Raw genomic sequence first — 18,457 nt, 5'->3', positions numbered from 1 at the left:
AAGGGGAAATTTGATTACTATTTACAAAGGGAGCAAGCAGGACAACTCCTTGGAAACTAGAAGATCCATTATTAAAACTCTGAGTACTCTCTTGTCCAACAGTTCTGGAGAATGGAAACTTGTAGCAACTCAACAGGATCACCAAGAATTTGATTACGAACATAGGTCTCATGCCCAGATACACAGGGAGAGATTATCGCAACCGTTTTCTCCTTCACCTCTTTACCTGATACTTTACATAAAAAGCACCAGGGCTACTGTTTTAGGTGTAGAGCAGGTTTATCTCCAAATTGTGATATTCCCATAGTGCTGGAAACACAAATATTTCATTTCTTTCGTAAATGATTATTGATGAAATAAACCACTACTGTGAAAAGAAAATCACTATGAGAAACAGGCATCTGTCTTACCAAGTTTATTGAAGCATTATTTACAATTGCCATGAAATTGAATCAACTAACTATGCATCAACTGATGATTGGATAAACAAATTGCAGTATATATACACAATGAAATACCGTCCATCCTTTAAAAAATGAAACTGTCATTTGTGGCAATATGGGTGAATCTTGGGGACATTACGTTAAGTGAAATAACCTAGGCAAAGAAAGACACACACCATGGTGGCAATATGAGTAACAGGAGATGCAGAACCTGGATCAAAGCCTTTTATTTCCCCCTAAATGCAAAGGTGGATGAATGAGGTCGACTACCAGGCAAAAAGGTCTTTGGTTAAAGTGATTATTAGACCCCCTGTCCTGAGGGGAAGATGGTTTCTTGCAGAACGAGGTGAAGGAGGTGGTTCTGCTCAGCAGTCAACAGAGGCCACATCTCCACCTGCAGTGACTTGACGGCTTCTATGTCCTTTTCGTGGGTAGCCATGACCAAGGACTGCAGCAGCAGAAAGAGCTCCTCAGGAAGCTGGCCGCTGCTCTCCTGTCCGTGGCTGTCAAAAGCTTCCCAGGAGTACTTCTCCAGAGTCTGGGCGTGCTCGGGCAGAAGCTTGGCCGGAGGTGGCTGTAGGAGCAGCAGCAGCAGCACACGGGACACCTCGCAGCGCACCAGCACCTCCGAGAAGGCGCCCAGGGCGACAGGAGAGGGCAAGGCAGAGCCAGGGTTTGCGGGGAGCGGTGCGGCGGGCACCAAGGGGGTCGCGCCAGGTCCGGGTTGGGGCCCCGGCGGCTGGGGCTGAGACTGCGCCGGGGCCAGCAGGGTCTGCGGTGGTGGAGGCGGGAGCTGCTGCACGGGATGGCTGCCATGCTCCTGCGCTAGGAGCTGCATGCGCGTGAAGACCGCCAGGGCGCCATTGTAGTCGCGCGCCAGAAGCTGGCAGGAGGCGGCGTCGCCCAGCGCCTGCAGAGCGGCCAGGGGCAGAAGGGGCAGCTGCAGCTGGGCGGCGCGCTGGAAGTGGCCGGCGGCGGCGGCCGGCTGGCCCAAGTCGCGCAAGGCGGCGGCCAGCTCCAGACACAGGGCGGCGGCGGCGGCCGGCTGCCCCAGCTCCAGGTGCAGGCGCACAGCGGCGCCCAAGGCGCTGGCAGCCGCCTGCAGCGGCTCGCCATAGGCGGCGGGGCACACCAGGCGCTGACGAGCGTCGCACTCCTGCCGCAGAAAGAGGCGCGCGGCCTCCGTGAGGGCCAGCGCCTCCCCAGGCCCGTGGAAGAGCGCCTGCTGGCACCGCGCCACTGCCAGCTGGCACCAGGCTGCGTAAGGCAAGCACTCCTGGGCGCGCAGTTCGCGGCCCAACTGACCGAACTGCTCCCCGGCTTCCGCAACGTTCGGCTTCCGCAGGAACCGCTTCTTCAGCTTGTTCGACACCAGGCGGTACCGGGCCAGGAAGTCCCCGGCTTCGGGACCAGGGACGACGCCACCGCCGAGGCCGGACGTGGAAGCCGCCATGTTGCCAGGTCCGGGAACTTCCGGACACGCCTACGTGGGCAAAGGTCCCGGCCACGCCGCCGGCGGGCCGCGACGTGCCGTGCGTCACGCTGCAGCGGCCTGCAGCGGCCTACCGCGACCGCGCGCCTCGAAGCACACGTCTGGCTGCGGCGCCCCCGCAGTCCCCCGTCGCCCTGGTGATGTGCAAAGGTGAGAGGCAGGGCCTGGCTGGGAGGCGCGTATGCCAATCAGGGACGCGGGCGGGTCCGGGGCTGGTTTCAGTAACCGACGCGACCGGAGAGGCGTGAAGCGTGAAGCCAGCTGCCTTTGCGAAGCGCGGGTCAGGAGGCGGGGCTTGGCCTGGCACCGGGTTCCTACGCAAATCGAGGGTCCCGGGCAGGCGTGGCCTGGCCATCCGGGGAGCTGCTCCTGCAAATCGAGGGCGAGGGGGCGGGGCCTGGCCTCCCGTAGCCCCCCCCCCCCAGGCAAATGCAGAGTCCCCGGCCCGGGGCATATGCAAATGGTGGCTGCGGGGCGGGGCGGGGCCGGCCGGCTGCCCGCGAGGTACTTACACCAATGACGGATTACGGGGCGGTCCAGACGAGGGCCTCTGCACCGAGGCGGGGTCCTGGGCTTGCGGGGCCTCTGCAGGCGCCAGCTGTTGCTAGGTTGCAGCTAGTGGCCCTCGGTTGCTAAGGGCGCCTAGCAGCTTCTCCATCTGAACGTGACGAAAGCTCAATCCATGACCCTGCTTGACCCGAGTTCCCTGTTTGTTTTTTTTTTCCTCCCTGGACCCTTCCCCCCTCACGTCTCCATCTTGCCGTCGAAGCTCCTTGCCCCGTGGGCGCCCAGCCCCGCCACTCTGGCCACCTGTCCACCCCACCGCGGCCGGTCGCCTTCAGACATGGGTCGTGTCACGACCCACGGCCCTAGTGTCGTGGCCACCCCCTTTCTGGCGACTTGGGTGGGTGGGCGGGCAGGCACGCAAGCAAGCAGGCAGGCCCTGAGTCATTCAGGGCCATGGGGAGGCGTCTTCTGTACCTCGACGCCCACCCCACAATGCCCACGCTGGCCTGCCCTTGCCACCCAGGGTCACCCCCTGCGCTGCCCCTCCCACCCCCAGGAAGAAGGCCTCCTCCTCCTCCTCCTCCTCCTCCTCCTCCTCCTCTCTCTCTCTCTCTCTCTCTCTCTCCTCTTCCTCCCTTTACTCCTCCTGCCGTCCCAGGTACCTAACGCCGCAGGCCTGAAGCCCACCCCGCAGCACTCCCAGCGCCTGGCCTGGCTGTCCCCCCAACTCCAGAGGCCTGGAGAGCCCCCACCCCCCCTCAACACAAAGTGACTGAGGCAGGCGGAGGGTTTCTTGAAACGCTTTAATGAAAGGGCTGGCTGAAGGCACAAGCCAGGCCGGGCGAGGCTGGCCGAGAGCCAGGGGGCCTGGGGCCTGGTGGACAGGTGGGCCGGTGCTTGGGCGAGGGCCCCCGAGCCAGCAGCAGCAGCTAGCGCCGGGGCTGGGCGACCTGGGAGATGGTGGTAGTCCCGAAGAGACCGCTGAGCAGCGCATTGTTGTGGACGGCCATGTCCAGGAGCTCTGGGGTGATGCGCCTCCTGGCGCTGTGGCGGGCCTCGTTGCCCGCCAGCTCCAGCACCTTGGCTGTCAGGCACTCGAGGGTGGCGGCCAGGAACACGGACGCAGACCAACTCAGGCGCTGGGCATAGCGGCCCTCCCGCAGACGGCGCTCCACCTGGCTCACGGAGAAGGTCAGCTCAGCTCGGGCGGTGCGGGAGCGGGCCTGCCTCTGGGGACGGGACAACCCCGACGATGACCCTCCTCCTCCTCCTGTTGCTGCTGCTGCTGCTCCTGCTCCTCCTCCTGCTGCTGTTGCTGCTGCTCCTCCTCCTCCTCTTCCTCCTCCTCCTCCTCCTGTTGCTGTTGCTGCTGCTCCTCCTCCTCCTCCTCCTCTTCCTCCTCCTCCTCCTCCTCCTCCTCCTCCTCCTCCTCCTCCTCCTCCTCGACGGCTCCTCTGCCTTGGCATGCTGGGCTCAGCTCAGGTGGACTGGGCTCCCTCTGCTTAGCTCTGCTCTGCTCTGCTCTGCTCTGCTCAGCTTGACTCGGCTGGACTGGGCTCCCTCTGCTCAGCTCGGCTGGACTGGGCTTTGCCTGGCCCGATGTGATGCCGGTTTAGACGCCAACGGTGGGTGCTCGGTGGGTGCGGCAGGTAGTCTGGGTCCAGTGCTCCAGGGCCCCGTATCCTAGCGACCCCCGGCTGCCCCCTCATTGGTCGGCGATGACGCGCTCTGATGATGTCGGCACTCCCCGGCTGGTTCGCAGTGTGTGGGCCTGGGCCTGGGCCTGGGCCTGGGCCTGGGCCGAGACGGGGCGGCCAGATGGCCTCCAGGCCTCCCAGCCTCCTAGCCTCCTCACTGGCCAGGGCCCTCCCATCTTGGCACAGGAGCTCTCACTTTCTGCTGGAGGGGAGCAGTCTAGGGAAGAAGAGGAGGACTGGGGGGTGCGTGTCAGAGGCGTCAAGTATGTCCCATCACAGTGCTGTACCACCGCCAGGACCATCTACTTCCAAGAAACTTACACCGCCCCCCAGAAACACCCGGTACCCCTTAAGCTGTCCCCCCCCCCCTTGTGTGTGCGCATCTGCGCGCGCGCGTGCACGCACACACACATTGCTCCTGAGGGCCCCTGGCAGCCACTGACGTGCTTTCTTACCATAGAGAATTGCCTATGCTGGACGGAAACTATACGTGCAATCAGAGTTAAATGTGTGGCCTTTCGTGTCCGACTACATTCGCTTAGCATGAGGGTTCATCCACGTTGCAGCACGAATCAGCACTTCGTACCTTTTCACACCTGAATAATACGCCATTGTATGCATACACCACATTTTGTGTATCCACTCATCAGTTGGTGGACAGGTGATGACGTACTCCTTTTGGCGATTGTGAATAGTACTTCCGTGAGCATTCCTGTTCGGGTTTTTGTTTGAACACCTGTTTAGAATTCTTTGGTGTCTGTATCTAGGAGTGGGATTCCTGGGCCATATGGTAATTCAATGCTGAACTTATTGACTAACTGCCAAACTGATTTCCACAGCAGCATTCCCAACATCAGTGTGTCAGCATCCTAGTTTCTGAACATCCTCAAATAAACTTGCTGTTTTCTCTTTGCTTTGTTTTCTGTATAATAACCATCCAAGCGGGTGTGAAGTGCTTCTTCATGGTCCTTTTGGTTTGCATTTCCCAAATGGCTAATGATGTTGCGCATTTTTCCCTGAGCTTCTTGGCCCTTTGTGCATTTGCTTTGTAGGAATGTCCATTTAAGCTCTTTGCCCATTTTTAGAAATTGGATTGAATGCCATTTTTGCTATAGAGTTCTTTGTATATTGTGGAAACCCAACCCTTTTCAGATATGTTATGTGATTTGTAAATATTTTCCCCATTCTGCAGGTTGTCCTTTGGTGTCCGAAAGATTTCCATTTGGATGAAGTCCAATTTGCAAAAAGAAAATGCTTTTGTGGTTGTGCTTTTGGTGTCATGGTGAAGGAACTGTTGCCTAATCCAAGGTTCACAGAGATTTACATCTATGTTTTTTTTTTTTTTCCCCTAAGAGTTTAAAAAAGATGGGCCAGGGTTGTGGCTCAGTGGCAGAGTGCTTGCCTTGCACGTGTAGGGCACTGGGTTCGGTCCTCAGCACCACATAAAAATGAATAAACAAAGGTATTTTAAAAAGCACCATTCTTATCAAGGATGGGAACTGAGGCCAAGGGTATTCTGTACAAATAAATCCTGTTAAACTAACTCAAGAGAGAGAGAGTTTAAAAAAGTTTTAGTCCTTACATTTGGATCTGTGATCCATCCATTTTGAGTTAGTTTTTTATATGGTGTGACACAGGGATCCATGTTCGTTCTTTTTCACGTGTCTGTACAATCATCCCAGAATCATTTGTTGAAGGGATTATTCTTTTTCCCACTACATGTGCCTGTCACCCTTACTTAAAATCAACTATACATAAATATGTGGGTTTGTTTCTGACTTTTAAGTTCTATAACATGAACATATATGTCTATTATGATGCTGATACCACGATTTTTGTATTACTGTAACTCTCTGGTAAGTTTTGAAGTTGAGAAGTGTGAGTGCTCCGAATTTGTTCTTCTGTTTTGAGCATGTTTGAGGCATCCAGGTCTTCAGTATTTCCACATGAATTTTAGGATCAGCTTGTCAATTTTTTACAAAGAAGGCAGGTTGGATTCCACCAGGCTTCACCCTGAATCTGTATATTGCCTTGGAGATTATGGCCACCTTATCAACACTAAGTGTCCCAACCCATCACCATGGAATACTTTACATTTACCTAGGTCTTCTTAATAACTTTCAGCAATGTCTTGTAGTTTTCAGAGTACACATCTTACATGTGTTTGTTAAATTTATTCCTCAGTATTTTATTCTTTCTGATGCTATCATAAAAGGAATTATTTTCTTAACCTCCTTTTCAGTTTGTTAGCTGCCAGTGTATAGAAATGCAACTGATTTTTGCATGTTGATCTTGGATCCTGTAACTTTGCTGAGCCCATTTATTGGATATTCAAATAGGGTTCGTCCCTTCCCCAACACACATTTTGGTGGATGCTTTAGTGTTTCTATATATCTGGGTTTTTCATAGATGCACTGTACCAGGATGAGGAAGTTTCCTTGTACTTCTACTTTATTGAATTTGTTTTTGTGAAAGTGCACTGGATTTTTGTCAGATGATCCTTTTTCTGTGCGATTAAGATGATGGTTGAACCCCTCCCCGCCTCTGCCCCCCCCCCCCAGTTCTGTTAATATGCCATCCTACATAAATTTATTTTTTTATATGTTGAGCCAACCTTATATTTGTGGGTTAGATGGTACTTGGTCATGATATATAATAAATAGTCAATGAACATTTTGTTGAAAGTATAGGAGTGAATCAGGTAAGCTACGTGGAGACAAAGCATGTGTGTGAAGGAATTTGTAGCATGATGAGAAGCCAAGGCATTTGGCGGGATTGGGGGGAGCAGCAATTAGTTCCTTAAGGCTGGAGAGTAAGTGCTGGTGGGCCAGTGGTGGTTGATGTAGCTGGAGAAGAGGTTGATAGGAGCCAGGTCATGGAGGCTCTGTTTTGCCATGCTCAGGTCTTGGAATGTCCTATAGGTTATAGTGAACCGACTAATCTAATCTTGGTAGTGACATGAACTGGTTTGCTATTCTAGAAAGATCATTGTGGTAGCTGTGTGCAGAACAGAACAAAGAGGATTGAGATTGAGGCTGCTGTAGTATCCCAGTCAGGAAATAATATATATCTCAACTAGGATAATGGCATTGGTAGATAAGACCAGGGGACAGATTCAGTTTTTTAAAGAAAAGTTTAGGTAGTAAAATACACATAATAGGTACTTTACTACATATTTCTCATAATGGTGAACCTAGCTGGAGACATGATGATTCATTTCTCATTCCTTCAACAGATATGCACTGAGTACCTGCTGTATGCCTGGGACTGTGTTAGGAATTGAGGAAATTCCAATAAGCAAATATGGATCACATTCCTTCTTGCAGACTAGCAAAAGATATAGACATGGAACTTGACAATTACAACACTGTACTGCAATAAGTGCTATGTGAAGGTAAGTTCAAGATGCCGTGGGAACACATGGAAGGAGTACCTCATACAGACTTGTGGGGTTGGGAAATGTTCCTGGAGAAATTAAAGAATGAGTAGAAATTAGCCTAGTAGAAAAGTAGGGCATGGGTTGGCAGGGAAAGGGGTTGGAGGGGTGGTGGTGGAGGAGGAGGAGGAGGAGGAGGAGGAGGAGGAGGAGGAGGAGGAGGCGGCGGAGGCGGCGGCGGCGGCGGAGGAGGAGGAGGAGGCGGCGGCGGTGGCGGCTGCCATGGCTGAGGCTCTGGAATGACTCCCTGAGGGTAGAGTGTGGTGATTGTGGACTTTGGAGCCATTATTGGAGATATGGGGTGAAGGAGAACTTGCAGGTATTGGTTGGAAGGTGAGTACGGTTTGGAATATGTGAAATTGGAGACACCTGTGGTGTCTCAGGAGTCACTTTGACATCTTCCTCTCCTTCAACCCCTCTCTCACAGTTAAGCAGGCACCAAGTCCCTTCGACTCAACCTGCAAAATGCCTCTCAAGTCTACCCATTTCTTGATATTGCTGCTGAAGAGATCTCACCTCTTGGGCACCTTCCCCTGAGCTTGAGCATCTATCTTGTCTGGAGGAAATTCTCCTTCCCTTTGTATTTCATTTTTTCTTTTCTTTCTTTTTTTTTTTTTTCATTTTAAATTTTTAATATATTTTTTAGTTTTTAGTGGTCCTTTATTTTATTTATTCATATGTGGTGCTGAAAATCAAACCCAGTGCCTCACACATGCTAGGCAAGCGCTCTACCACTGACCTACAACTCCAGCCCCCTTCCCTTTGTATTTCTGTAGAGGGCCATGTAAAGCTTTGGATTCTGTTCAGACTCCAGGTTTTAAGAGTTCAACACAGAAAGAATTTCAGGTCATTTGTTTCCCTCCAGAATGAAATTCTAATCTTGAGGGAGGTGGGAAGGACAGGCGAATGCATTATTGCAAACCTTCTCCAGTGATTCTGAGGTACAGCTCTGGTTAAGAGCCCCTGCCCAACACCCTGAGATATTTGAGTGTAAGAACCATGCCCTTCAACTTTGTATTCATTAAATACAACCAATGCCTGATATACACTCAGTGCTCAGTAAAGGGTCAAGTGAACCAGTGGATACAAGAGCTGAAGAATGATAGGGTCCAAAGAAATGGATGGAGGATATCTTAGGAGTAAGTATGGTCCCTTCATTTTTTTCAGTTGCCTTAGTGTTGAAATGGAAGGAGGCTCCCAGATATTCATGGGATGTCACTTTTGGCAACAATGGACCATCAGTTATCTGGGTTTTCTAGCAAGGAGGGATTTCAGATTATGTAGTCCGCAATATTTCCAGAAATAGAAATCATTCCTTTTTTCTCTAATGACCCACACAACACCTGGGAATTCCCATAAAATTCCCAGAAGAGAAGGCCTGGAAGGAAAACCACTTTCCCTATGTATACTTTGTATGGAACTGCCAGTGAAGCAGTAGATATGGGCAGAAGACACCACTCTCCTGGTGTCTCCTGAGATCTCTGCTCTGACTGGTTTTCATCTGTCGTTTTCTGCCAGTTTTGTTGGGACTCACCTTCCATTTTCTCTCCACACAGGCTTGTTGAAAATGTAGGAGCCAATGTTTCCAACTGTCCCTGCTCCAAACTCTGATGCATACGCACCTGTGTACAGGTGAGCATGTGCACACACGCACACACACAAGAAGCACACACTCCTGGGTTCTTGAGGAACTTTCAACAGGAACTTATATTGTGAAAACTTTCATTACGTTTTTTTAAAAAAAATTTAGTTGTAGATGGACACAATACATTTACTTTGTTTATTTATTTATTTTTATGTGGAGCTGGGATGGAACCCAGTGCCTCACGTGTGCTAGGCAAGCATTCTACCACTGAGCCACAACCCCAGCCCATTACTTTTTAAAAAGATGTCTGAAATACAACATTTTGGACACATGGAGGTGCTCCAGCCCCCAGTTTCCTATCCATCTCTTGGAAAGGAGTGAGCAGTCTAGGACATGCAGGGACACACAAAAGAACATTATCTTCTCCCATTGCATTAGGCCTAAACATACTTACAAAGCAAAACAGGCAGCTGTGGTGAGGAAGAAAAAGCCCTGGACCAAGAGTTCAAAGGCCCAGGTTAAAGTACTGCCTCTGCCACTTGTTCTCTGGAGTCTGTTTCCTCACCTGTAAAGCCAGAGGAATGGTATTACTTCATATTTATATAAACTCAGCTGCAAAACACTGGTTTAGGTACCCTTGTTCTGAGTTATCACGGACCCTTTGTGCTTACCTGCTATTGACACTGACTGTTAATATGCCTGCCTCCCATGGCAGAAGGAGATCTGCTTGAAGGCAGAAATTGTATGTCTCTCCCCTACTGTGCCCTGCCTTCAGTACTCAGCAGAGTGGTCAGTGAATTTTGATTGTGCAAATGAAGAACAACTGGAAACTTGTCCATTTTTGTCTTTCCTGTTAAGCTGTTATGTTTCTAAAAGAATAGCTACTGCTTTATGGTCCTCATAGGTGGGCTACCAGATAGGGCAAATCTACTTTCATTCTGTGTAAATTTGATGTATGGATGTTCCAAATGATCAGGAGTTGAGTCACTCACCATGTTACCTTACAACTACATTTGTCTTTTTTTTTTTTTTTTTTTTGTGGTACTGGGGATTAGAACCCAGGGCTTTGTGGTGCATGCAAAGCAAGCACTCTACCAGCTGAGCTATATCCCCAGCCCTAACAACTACATTCAAAAGCCTGTTAAAATTCTCATAGGAGAATATTTCAGTAGGCTCGCCCCCGCGCCCTGGTTATTCAGTTGCCGATGTGTCCCCAGCACATTGCATTTCCTCAATAATAACCCTTTACACGTGTGTACCACTGCTTTAAAGATTTGTTAAAAGGTTCGTTTTCATGTTCACTGACTCATAGACTCTTAATAACACCATGAAATAGGCAGGGAAGGTATTCTTACTACCAGTTGACAGATGAAGAAACAAAGGTTCAGACATTACTTGTGTTGCCACGTACCATACCTAGGGCAATTTTGTGGCAGAGCTGGGCCTAGAATGTAAGCAGGTTTCTAATACCAGTCTGGTGTTCTTTATACCACTCATTAGTTCAACACTGTTGCATTTTGTGATGTTGCCTCAATGACATTTTTGCATCTCACCCTATTCCTGCTTCTCAACTGCACCACCCAGTATTTGCCATGCTATTCTCTGTGCTCAACCAGGGCCTCTCCCTCTTTTCCAAACACATCCTCTTGCGATTTCCTGTCTCTGGATCTTTGCATGTGTTTCCACATCTTGGAGGACACTCTAACCCCAATATCACTGCAAGTTGAGAGAAACCCAAGGCATCCTCTTAATTTCACCTCAAAGGCCACCTAGCCTATGATACCTTTGCAGATTAGCCCTGCTGGATGAGATCTCTCTACCCTTGAACTCACAGAGCAATCTGTCTTGTTTTGAAGGGATTTCCATACCTGTTTAATTCCCGGTAGTCTCTCACATCCCTTGTCTATGTCCCCACAGCCCCTATTACTCAGTTTTCAAAGCACTTATCTCCCAATGTTGTGAGTCTGCTTTTGCCCTATGACTGTAACCTCCATGAGGCCTGGAACTTTGATTCGTCTTGGTATCTCCAGCACTGTGCACAGTGCTGGGAGCACAGTAGTTGCTCCAAAAAAAAAAAAAAAAAAAAAATGTCGTGTGAATGAGTGGATGGATGAATGAATACTACCTAGCACGACGCCATGGATATTCGAGTTGCAAAATAATAATGGATTAAACTCAGTTTTCAACCAAATCTCACTATTTTCATCCTATCCTAGTGGGGGATAAAGGTTCTTTGTCCTGTCTCAGGCTGTCTCTTCTACTCCCGCTCTGGATTCTAGCACACCCTGCCTCCCTAGGTGCCTCATTCACTCCATCAATGACCTCCTCTCACCAAGGTCTCTACTCGCTTCCTCTTCTCTGTCTGACTCCCTTCCTTGCAGTAACTAACTGGTCTAAAAGTAAGTGCCCTCAACTGGATGGGTGTCTTCCTTCGCCTGTCCCTCACATTATAAACCATGCGTCTCATGATAGAGTAACCTGGCTGGGCCTTTTACTGGGGAACCTTCAGTGTCACTGTCCTTAGATATTTTCTATTGGGTTGGTCAGATGGCCCACAGAAGACTCTTTCAGATGCCAGATTTTAGGGGCAGAGTCAGTGAAGAAGACTGGAGGTTCACAGCTTTCAGGATGTATGCATCCTCTTAAGCCCCCTGTTTTCAATATGAGAACCCAGCCCTCAACCGGGTTTAGGAATTTCTAGTCCAGAGGCTCTTTCCTTTACACTCTCCAGGGAACGGCACTCCAGATTTCTCTCTGGGAAGGGAGAGGCCAGCCCCTCACTGGCTTTGGCTGCTGGAGGGGATTTGGGAATGAATTTACGTCTTAAACCAGTTTACAGACACACTCATTATTTTGGTGCCTAGCCACCTTCACCTCCACTTCCAAAGTTACCTGTTGCAATTTTTGAAGATCCTTGGGGGCAGGTGATGATACAGGTTGGCTTTTGGCTTTTCCCACTAAGGTCTCAGGATTCCTACTTTGTGGTCTTCTTGGATCTGCTACGTCAACTGCTAGTCATCCACGTGCTTTTCAGCATTCCAATTTTAGTTGCTGCTTCCTTTCCTGTTCTCCCCATCATATCCTCCAAATCCTGTTCCTCTAATCCTTTCAAAAATCATTTTATAGTAGTTTCAGTGGGGGTCCTGAGAGTCAATGAAGCCTCTCAAATGAAGAGGGTTCTGAGAGGCAATTAAGCTATATGTAGAACTATGGGTCCCACCTATACATCACCATGGACATGGGTGTCCACCTGCCTATTTCATTCATTCTCCACACGTGTTTCCCAAGCCACTCTTCCTAAAACTCTGCAGACCTAATTTGTCTCATCAGGCTCTCTGACCATTCTTCTGTTTCATCTCTGAATCCCCAGATCACCCAAGCCCCCAAACAACTTCCTATCCATAAACCCTCAGGCCTTTAAGGTCAGGGTCAGATACCTTGTCATAGACCTGCACTTCATGACCCCTAGCATTTTCCTGCACCTTTCCAGTTCTGAGTCTCCTAACTTTGCTGCTTCTAAGAAGGCTGTTGATTTCATAGGCTAGCCCCAATCCCTCCTCTTTTCCCAAGTAATGATATTGGCAACAGTGATAAACGGCTAGTGTGTACGGACTGTAAATTATGTGCTGCTCACTCTGGTGGATGCTTTCTACCCAAGATCTCAGTTCATTCTGCATCACGGCTTTTAATTTTTTTGTACCCATCCCCTTTTTAGGTAGTTGATATTGCATATGAAGAAACAGTGCCTCAAGGAAGGAAAGCTGATTTCCCAAAATTCGTCAGGCTAATAAGATGGAATTTAAGCCTAGGTCATTCTAAAGTCTGTGTTCTTCTTATAACACTATCCTGCCTGAGTCAAGGCATCAGAGAGGGAGCTAGAAAGCATAAGCCAAATGTATACTGAATACCTGAATTGGAGAGAGTGCCTACCACCCAATGGGTAAACTGTGGATAAAGATGGATCTAGCAGAGAAAACCTTTACTAACTTCACAAGTTTACACAGCATCCACACTTGTGATCCTCTGTTGTGCACAGGATAAATGACCGTGTTTATCTACCCACACAGAAAGTAAGTTAGAACACTACTACGAATCTGTATGCTACACACCAACATGGCTTAAGATGATTTATCACAATTGCAAAAGATGCCTGATTTTTTTTTTTCCAGAAAGGAAGGTTGTTTTCCATTAATCAAGCTAAGACTTTATACTGCATTATTGCCTGGCACAAAAACAGATAGTCATAATGATAAACCCAACTCATCAAGAAAGTGTGCACTCTGTAGTTTGCGAACTCGACTCAGGAAATCAGGGAAGAGTAAAATCCACATGGGAAAGATTTCCATTGACTTCGCATCCAAGATGGTACAGTTAGTTCATGCTATGGAACACTTGGCAGTGATATACTAAATTTAACAAAGTAAACTCAAAAAGCCATGGCCAAGACAAAAACACACGAATGTGATCAGATGCTTGTCTCCATATTGAAGTGTCAGGCTTGCTTGTCTGGAAGCAAAGCATGGTGGACAGAAGTTAAGCTCCTACAAGGAATAGGGGTCCGAAAGTACTCTGAGCAAGATGGAGGGCAAAAGCCACATTCACTGTGTAAAGCCAAGGACTAGAATGTGGCTACCCACAAACTTGCCAACCCCTGGCTATAAGTCTGAACAACAATGACAACAACAAAAAAGAACATCTACCAAACTCTGCCAGGGTCTTTGGCTCTGACGAGCTAAAGGTGTGTGGGGATGAGGACACAGACAATGTTTCTAGAAAATGTTTTTGAGTTTTTTTTTTTTTTTTTTTTTTCCCAAACTACTTGCAAAACTAATCTATATATGCTCATGGTTCTTTCAAGATCTTGCTGGAAGAACTGTGAAAGTGGGAATGATGATTATTGTCTGTGAATGGTTGGTTAGACTGTAAGCATGGAAAGGGTGAGGGAGTTAACAAAATTTATTGAGCAATATGGCAGATTAGTTAAAAGAACTGTCGCTGGAGCCACTGTCTTCAGGTTTCTAATTTAAAGTCTGACACTTATTTTAGCCTTGTGACCTTGGGTAAGCCACTTAATCTCTCTTTGCCTCTATTTTTTTGTTGCCATCTGTAAAATGGCGACAGGGTTGTTGTGGAGATTAAGTGCACTTAGAACAGTGTCCAGCACATAGACAGCACTATGTAAGAGTTGGCTATTATTGTTGGGCAACAATGCGTGCTGTGAACATCTTAGTTTAATAACCACAAAGTTGTTTGAAAAACTCCATGAGGTAGGTGTTTTCTTTTTTTTTTTTTTTAATTTTTTTATTGTTGGTTGTTCAAAACATTACATAGTTCTTGATATATCATATTTCACACTTTGATTCAAGTGGGTTATGAGCTCCCATTTTTACCCCGTATACAGATTGCAGAATCACATCAGTTACGCATCCATTGATTTACATATTGTCATACTAGTGTCTGTTGTATTCTGCTGCCTTTCCTATCCTCTACTATCCCCCCTCCCTCCCCTCCCGAGGTAGGTGTTTTCTGTTCTGTATCTGTATGAGAGGTAAATGAAAAGCCAGACAAAATGACCTAAGTCGCATAACTACAGAATGGCAGAACCTTTAGATGCTGCCTAGTCCAAGGCTTTCACTTCACCGAAGAACAAACTGAAGTTCAAAATAGAAGGGCATGCCTCAAGTCATTTAGTGCCAGAACTGGGCTTAGAAATTCAGCAACAGGCCTCTTCCCTTCACGTAATTCTCAAACTTTGGTGTGCATCAGAATCCCCTGGAGGGTTTGCTCAAACAAACTGGTGGTCTCCACTCCCAGAGTTCCTGATTTAGTAGGTCAGGGTGGGACGTGAACAGTTGCATTTCTAAAGAAATTGTCAAATGATGCTGATGCTGCTGGTCTGGGGACCAGACGTTGGGAACCTCCACAGCACACCATAGTTCGTACATTCTTTTTTCCTTCTCACCACGGACTCCACAGTCTGTGATCTATAAACACTTACAAAGAAAGGAAAACTGGTGATGAAAACTAAAGAAAAATAAATAGCTCCCAGCAAGAAGGCAAGATGACTGACCTAGCGTCCTGGGTTTGTGTGGGACTTTTCCAATTTTAAGATGGGGAAAGTTGTACAGTACAGGAAACCCCTCAGTCCCAGGCACTCTGAGAGGGTTGGCCATTGTAGACAAAGGCAAACAAAATTTGGTGCCAGTCAGCTGCCAAACAGAAAAGGACATATAGAGAATGAGGTAATTTCTGATGAGTTTGTCTGAAAAGGACTCATTCATTTCTTCCTCTCCCAACAAATCTGTATTATGAAACTACTCTTTGTAAGGCACCATGTTAGGTGCTGTGCTCCTGAGACTATTGATCCCATCCCACCAGAGAAGAAAGGTAAAAGTGAGTCTACAGTGAGCTTGGTAGACACAGACCCAGGCTTATATACTCAGAAACACCTGGAATAGGTGTGGGAAGGGAACACCCCACATCGAAATTTTTCAACCATGTTTCAATACATGATCAGCAGTCCAATAATTCCCTTCCTCCCTTTCTTCCTCTGAAGGGAGCACATCATTGAGAAGGATTGATTAAACATTTAGGAAAAGGAGGGTGTGGTAGTGAATTATTTCATTAATAATTCAGGAGAGTCAAGGTAAGGGGAGTCCTTTAGTAAGGGCGGTAAGTTGAATTTTTTGTCCTTGTCTTTACAGACCCATGAGTATGTCCTTCACTTGTCATAAATCAATGCTAACCTCAGTTATGGTGTAATCTTCAAGGCTAATTTATACAAAACTTCAAAAAAGGCAAATGTCCTGGGGAAGACTAATGGCAACGTATTTTAGAGGAGTGCATAATAGCAAAGAGAACTCTTTAAGACCCCAAATTAATTCTCAATCCTTTGACCTGACAGGAATAAAGATTTCAGGGAAGACTCCTAAAGATTCATGGTAAAAATAAAATGCAGAAATATTTTGAGAACACATGTTGGAGCACTGGGTGGATCAATAAAATAATGCATAGACTACCAAGTGTTTCCTGGGAACTCACTGAAAAATTCAGATTAGGCTCTATTCTCTGTAAGTTTTCTTTCCTTTATGACTCCTATATTTCTTAATAATATATATATTTTTTTTTCTGTAGGGTGCACCCTGGCCTACATGTTCTTTCATCATTCTGCAGTGCTCAATGTGGTTATTGTACAGCTTCATTTTCAGTGAAAGCCACGGGAACAGAAGCCTCATACATTCCCCACCCATCCCACTTTCACACATCAGTTATTCAAGAAATAAAGGAAAGAAAGCATTAAATATGACCCAGTCACATCTTGGCAATTAACATAATATTTTAAGAGAAGGAAAAATATCATAGATGGAGGAAAACACATTACCTCCTAAAATGCCACCAAATTGCCAAAATACAAGTTTGTTAGTGGTGGTGGTGGGGGGGGGGAGGTGGCGGGGGAGGGAGGGAATATTATCATGTGGAACCTCAGCAGTCTCTGAAAACCCTACAAATTTCCCTCATATAACTACCAAAGTGACGGGTTTGCTCCACAAGAACTGTTGTGACTTGGGGGTTTAAGTTCTTCAGAGGTGAGTTAGATAGAGATGACTCTTTGAAGAAATTAAAACACTATATTTGAATTCAGTTCCTGGGTTATCACTGAGCTTGTGTTACCAAACAATTCCTGCAATGTCTACAGTTCTAGGACACTACAAAGCAAAATCTAGGGTTTCAGCCAAACCCTTCAATCCATAGGCCTATGTAAAGGGCTGTCCCAAGGAACCAATCATCTAGCCCATTGGTTCTCAAAGTATGGTCTAAAGAGTCTTGGGGGGCTGGGTAATCCCAGTGACTTGGGGACTGAAGCAGGAGGATCGATAGTTCAAAGCAAGCCTCAGCAACTTAGTGAGGCCCTAAGCAACTTAGACCTTGTTTCAAAATAAAAAGGGCTGGGGATGTGGTTCCGTGGTTAAGCACCCCTGGGTTCAATCTCTAGTATGCTCCCTCCTGGCCAGCAAAGATTCTTGGGAGTTTCTGAAGCCCTTTTAGTGGGTCTGTGGGATAAAACTGTTTTTCCACATTTTTACTGGTACATTATATATAATGGTAGGATTCATTACATATTCATACATGGACACAATACAACAATATAATTTGGCCAGTATTGTTGCCCAGTATTGTCCTTTCCCTCCCCCCCTCCTCCCCTTCTGGTACCTTTCCTCTTCTCTACTGTCTCCCTTTAACTTTCATGAGATATCTCCGCCACCATTCCTTTTCCTTTTCTCCTTTCTAGGTTTGACATGAGACAAAACATATGAACCTTGACTTTCTGAGTTTGGAGGAATGGCACCCAGCTATACCGCGCTCCTCAGTATTTACCCTAAAGAATTGAATTTGTCATACTGTAGCAATACAGGGATGAAACTATTTTACAATAACGGTAAGGTGATACTTTCTTTTTTCACTCCCATCATCTCATCTTTTCCAGAGGTGACATGACATGTGATGTTGTCTCTGATAGCTGAGGGATGTGTGCCTCTGTGTTCTTGAATTTTAAATATTTCTGACTCTCAATATCTAAGATAATTATTATCAATAGATACAACCTAAACTCCAAAACTCTTTGGGATCCTCAATAGTTTTTCAGGGTGTTAAGGTGCTTCTTTCTGAAGAGCAGAGTAAACCCTCTTTGGAGTAAAGAGACAACCTACTGAGCAGGAGAAGTGATCATTTCCAAACAATACACGTGGCATGGGGTTGATATCCAGCATATATAAAGAACCCCAATAACTCAGTTGCCCCAAAACAAATAACCTGATTAAAAATGGGCAATAGGGCTGGGGATGTGGCTCAAGCGGTAGCGCGCTCGCCTGTCATGCGTGTGGCCCGGGTTCGATCCTCAGCACCACATACAAACAAAGATGTTGTGTCCGCCGAAAACTAAAAAAAAAAAAAAAATAAATAAATATTAAAAAAATTTTCTCTCTCTCTCTCTCTCTCTTAAAAAAAAAAAAAAAAGGGCAATAGACCTAGGTCAATGTGACTCAAAGGAAGACATTCAGATGGCCAACAGAGACGTGAAAATATGCTGAGCAACACCAATCATATCAGAAATGCCAGGCAGTGCTACGCCTGACCCCTCTAAGAGGTCAGTTGTCAAAGAAAAAGAAAAAAGAACAAATGTTGGTGAGGATGTGGAGGAAAAGGAACTCTCATACATTGCTGATGGAAATGTAAGTTGGTGCGGTGATTATGAAAGACGGTATGGAGGATCTTTACGCAATTAAAGGTAGATCTCCC

At 47.1% G+C, this 18,457-nt stretch overlaps 2 protein-coding genes and 1 long non-coding RNA gene across 3 annotated transcripts; 1 reads left to right on the top strand and 2 right to left on the bottom strand.

The window, feature by feature from the left end:
- Window positions 1–400: 400 nt before the first annotated feature.
- LOC114083190 (40-kDa huntingtin-associated protein) lies at window positions 401–1,915 on the bottom strand. Its single transcript, XM_027924372.2, has one exon. It carries the CDS (start codon window positions 1,894–1,896, stop codon window positions 745–747), a length of 1,152 nt encoding a protein of 383 aa, XP_027780173.2. The 5' UTR covers window positions 1,897–1,915; the 3' UTR covers window positions 401–744.
- A 1,408-nt stretch (window positions 1,916–3,323) lies between these two features.
- On the bottom strand, window positions 3,324–4,151 carry LOC114083191 (histone H2A-Bbd type 2/3-like). Its single transcript, XM_071606643.1, has 2 exons — window positions 3,985–4,151; window positions 3,324–3,669 (listed from the first exon to the last, which is right to left on the bottom strand). The coding sequence occupies exons 1-2, from the start codon at window positions 4,149–4,151 to the stop codon at window positions 3,372–3,374; spliced, it is 465 nt and encodes a 154-aa protein (XP_071462744.1). The 3' UTR covers window positions 3,324–3,371.
- A 1,221-nt stretch (window positions 4,152–5,372) lies between these two features.
- On the top strand, window positions 5,373–18,437 carry LOC139703374 (uncharacterized). Its single transcript, XR_011705748.1, has 5 exons — window positions 5,373–5,447; window positions 7,375–7,533; window positions 9,132–9,207; window positions 17,451–17,597; window positions 18,177–18,437. It is a non-coding gene; the product is annotated as an uncharacterized lncRNA (long non-coding RNA).
- Window positions 18,438–18,457: the final 20 nt, after the last annotated feature.

This window comes from Marmota flaviventris, chromosome X, assembly GCF_047511675.1.
Source record: "Marmota flaviventris isolate mMarFla1 chromosome X, mMarFla1.hap1, whole genome shotgun sequence".
NCBI classification, from domain to species: Eukaryota; Metazoa; Chordata; class Mammalia; order Rodentia; family Sciuridae; genus Marmota; species Marmota flaviventris.
Note: the sequence above shows the minus strand (reverse complement) of the source record. Positions and strands in the feature narration are given on the sequence as shown.

Excerpts from the sequence above, each read along its gene's own strand:
- LOC114083190 (XM_027924372.2), bottom strand. The coding sequence starts at position 1,896 with ATGGCGGCTTCCACGTCCGGCCTCGGCGGTGGCGTCGTCCCTGGTCCC.
- LOC114083191 (XM_071606643.1), bottom strand. The coding sequence starts at position 4,151 with ATGAGGGGGCAGCCGGGGGTCGCTAGGATACGGGGCCCTGGAGCACTG. Across the intron at positions 3,670-3,984 it reads AGGGAGCCCAGTCCAGCCGA|GCAGGCCCGCTCCCGCACCG; the intron begins GTCAAGCTGAGC and ends CCGTCCCCAGAG.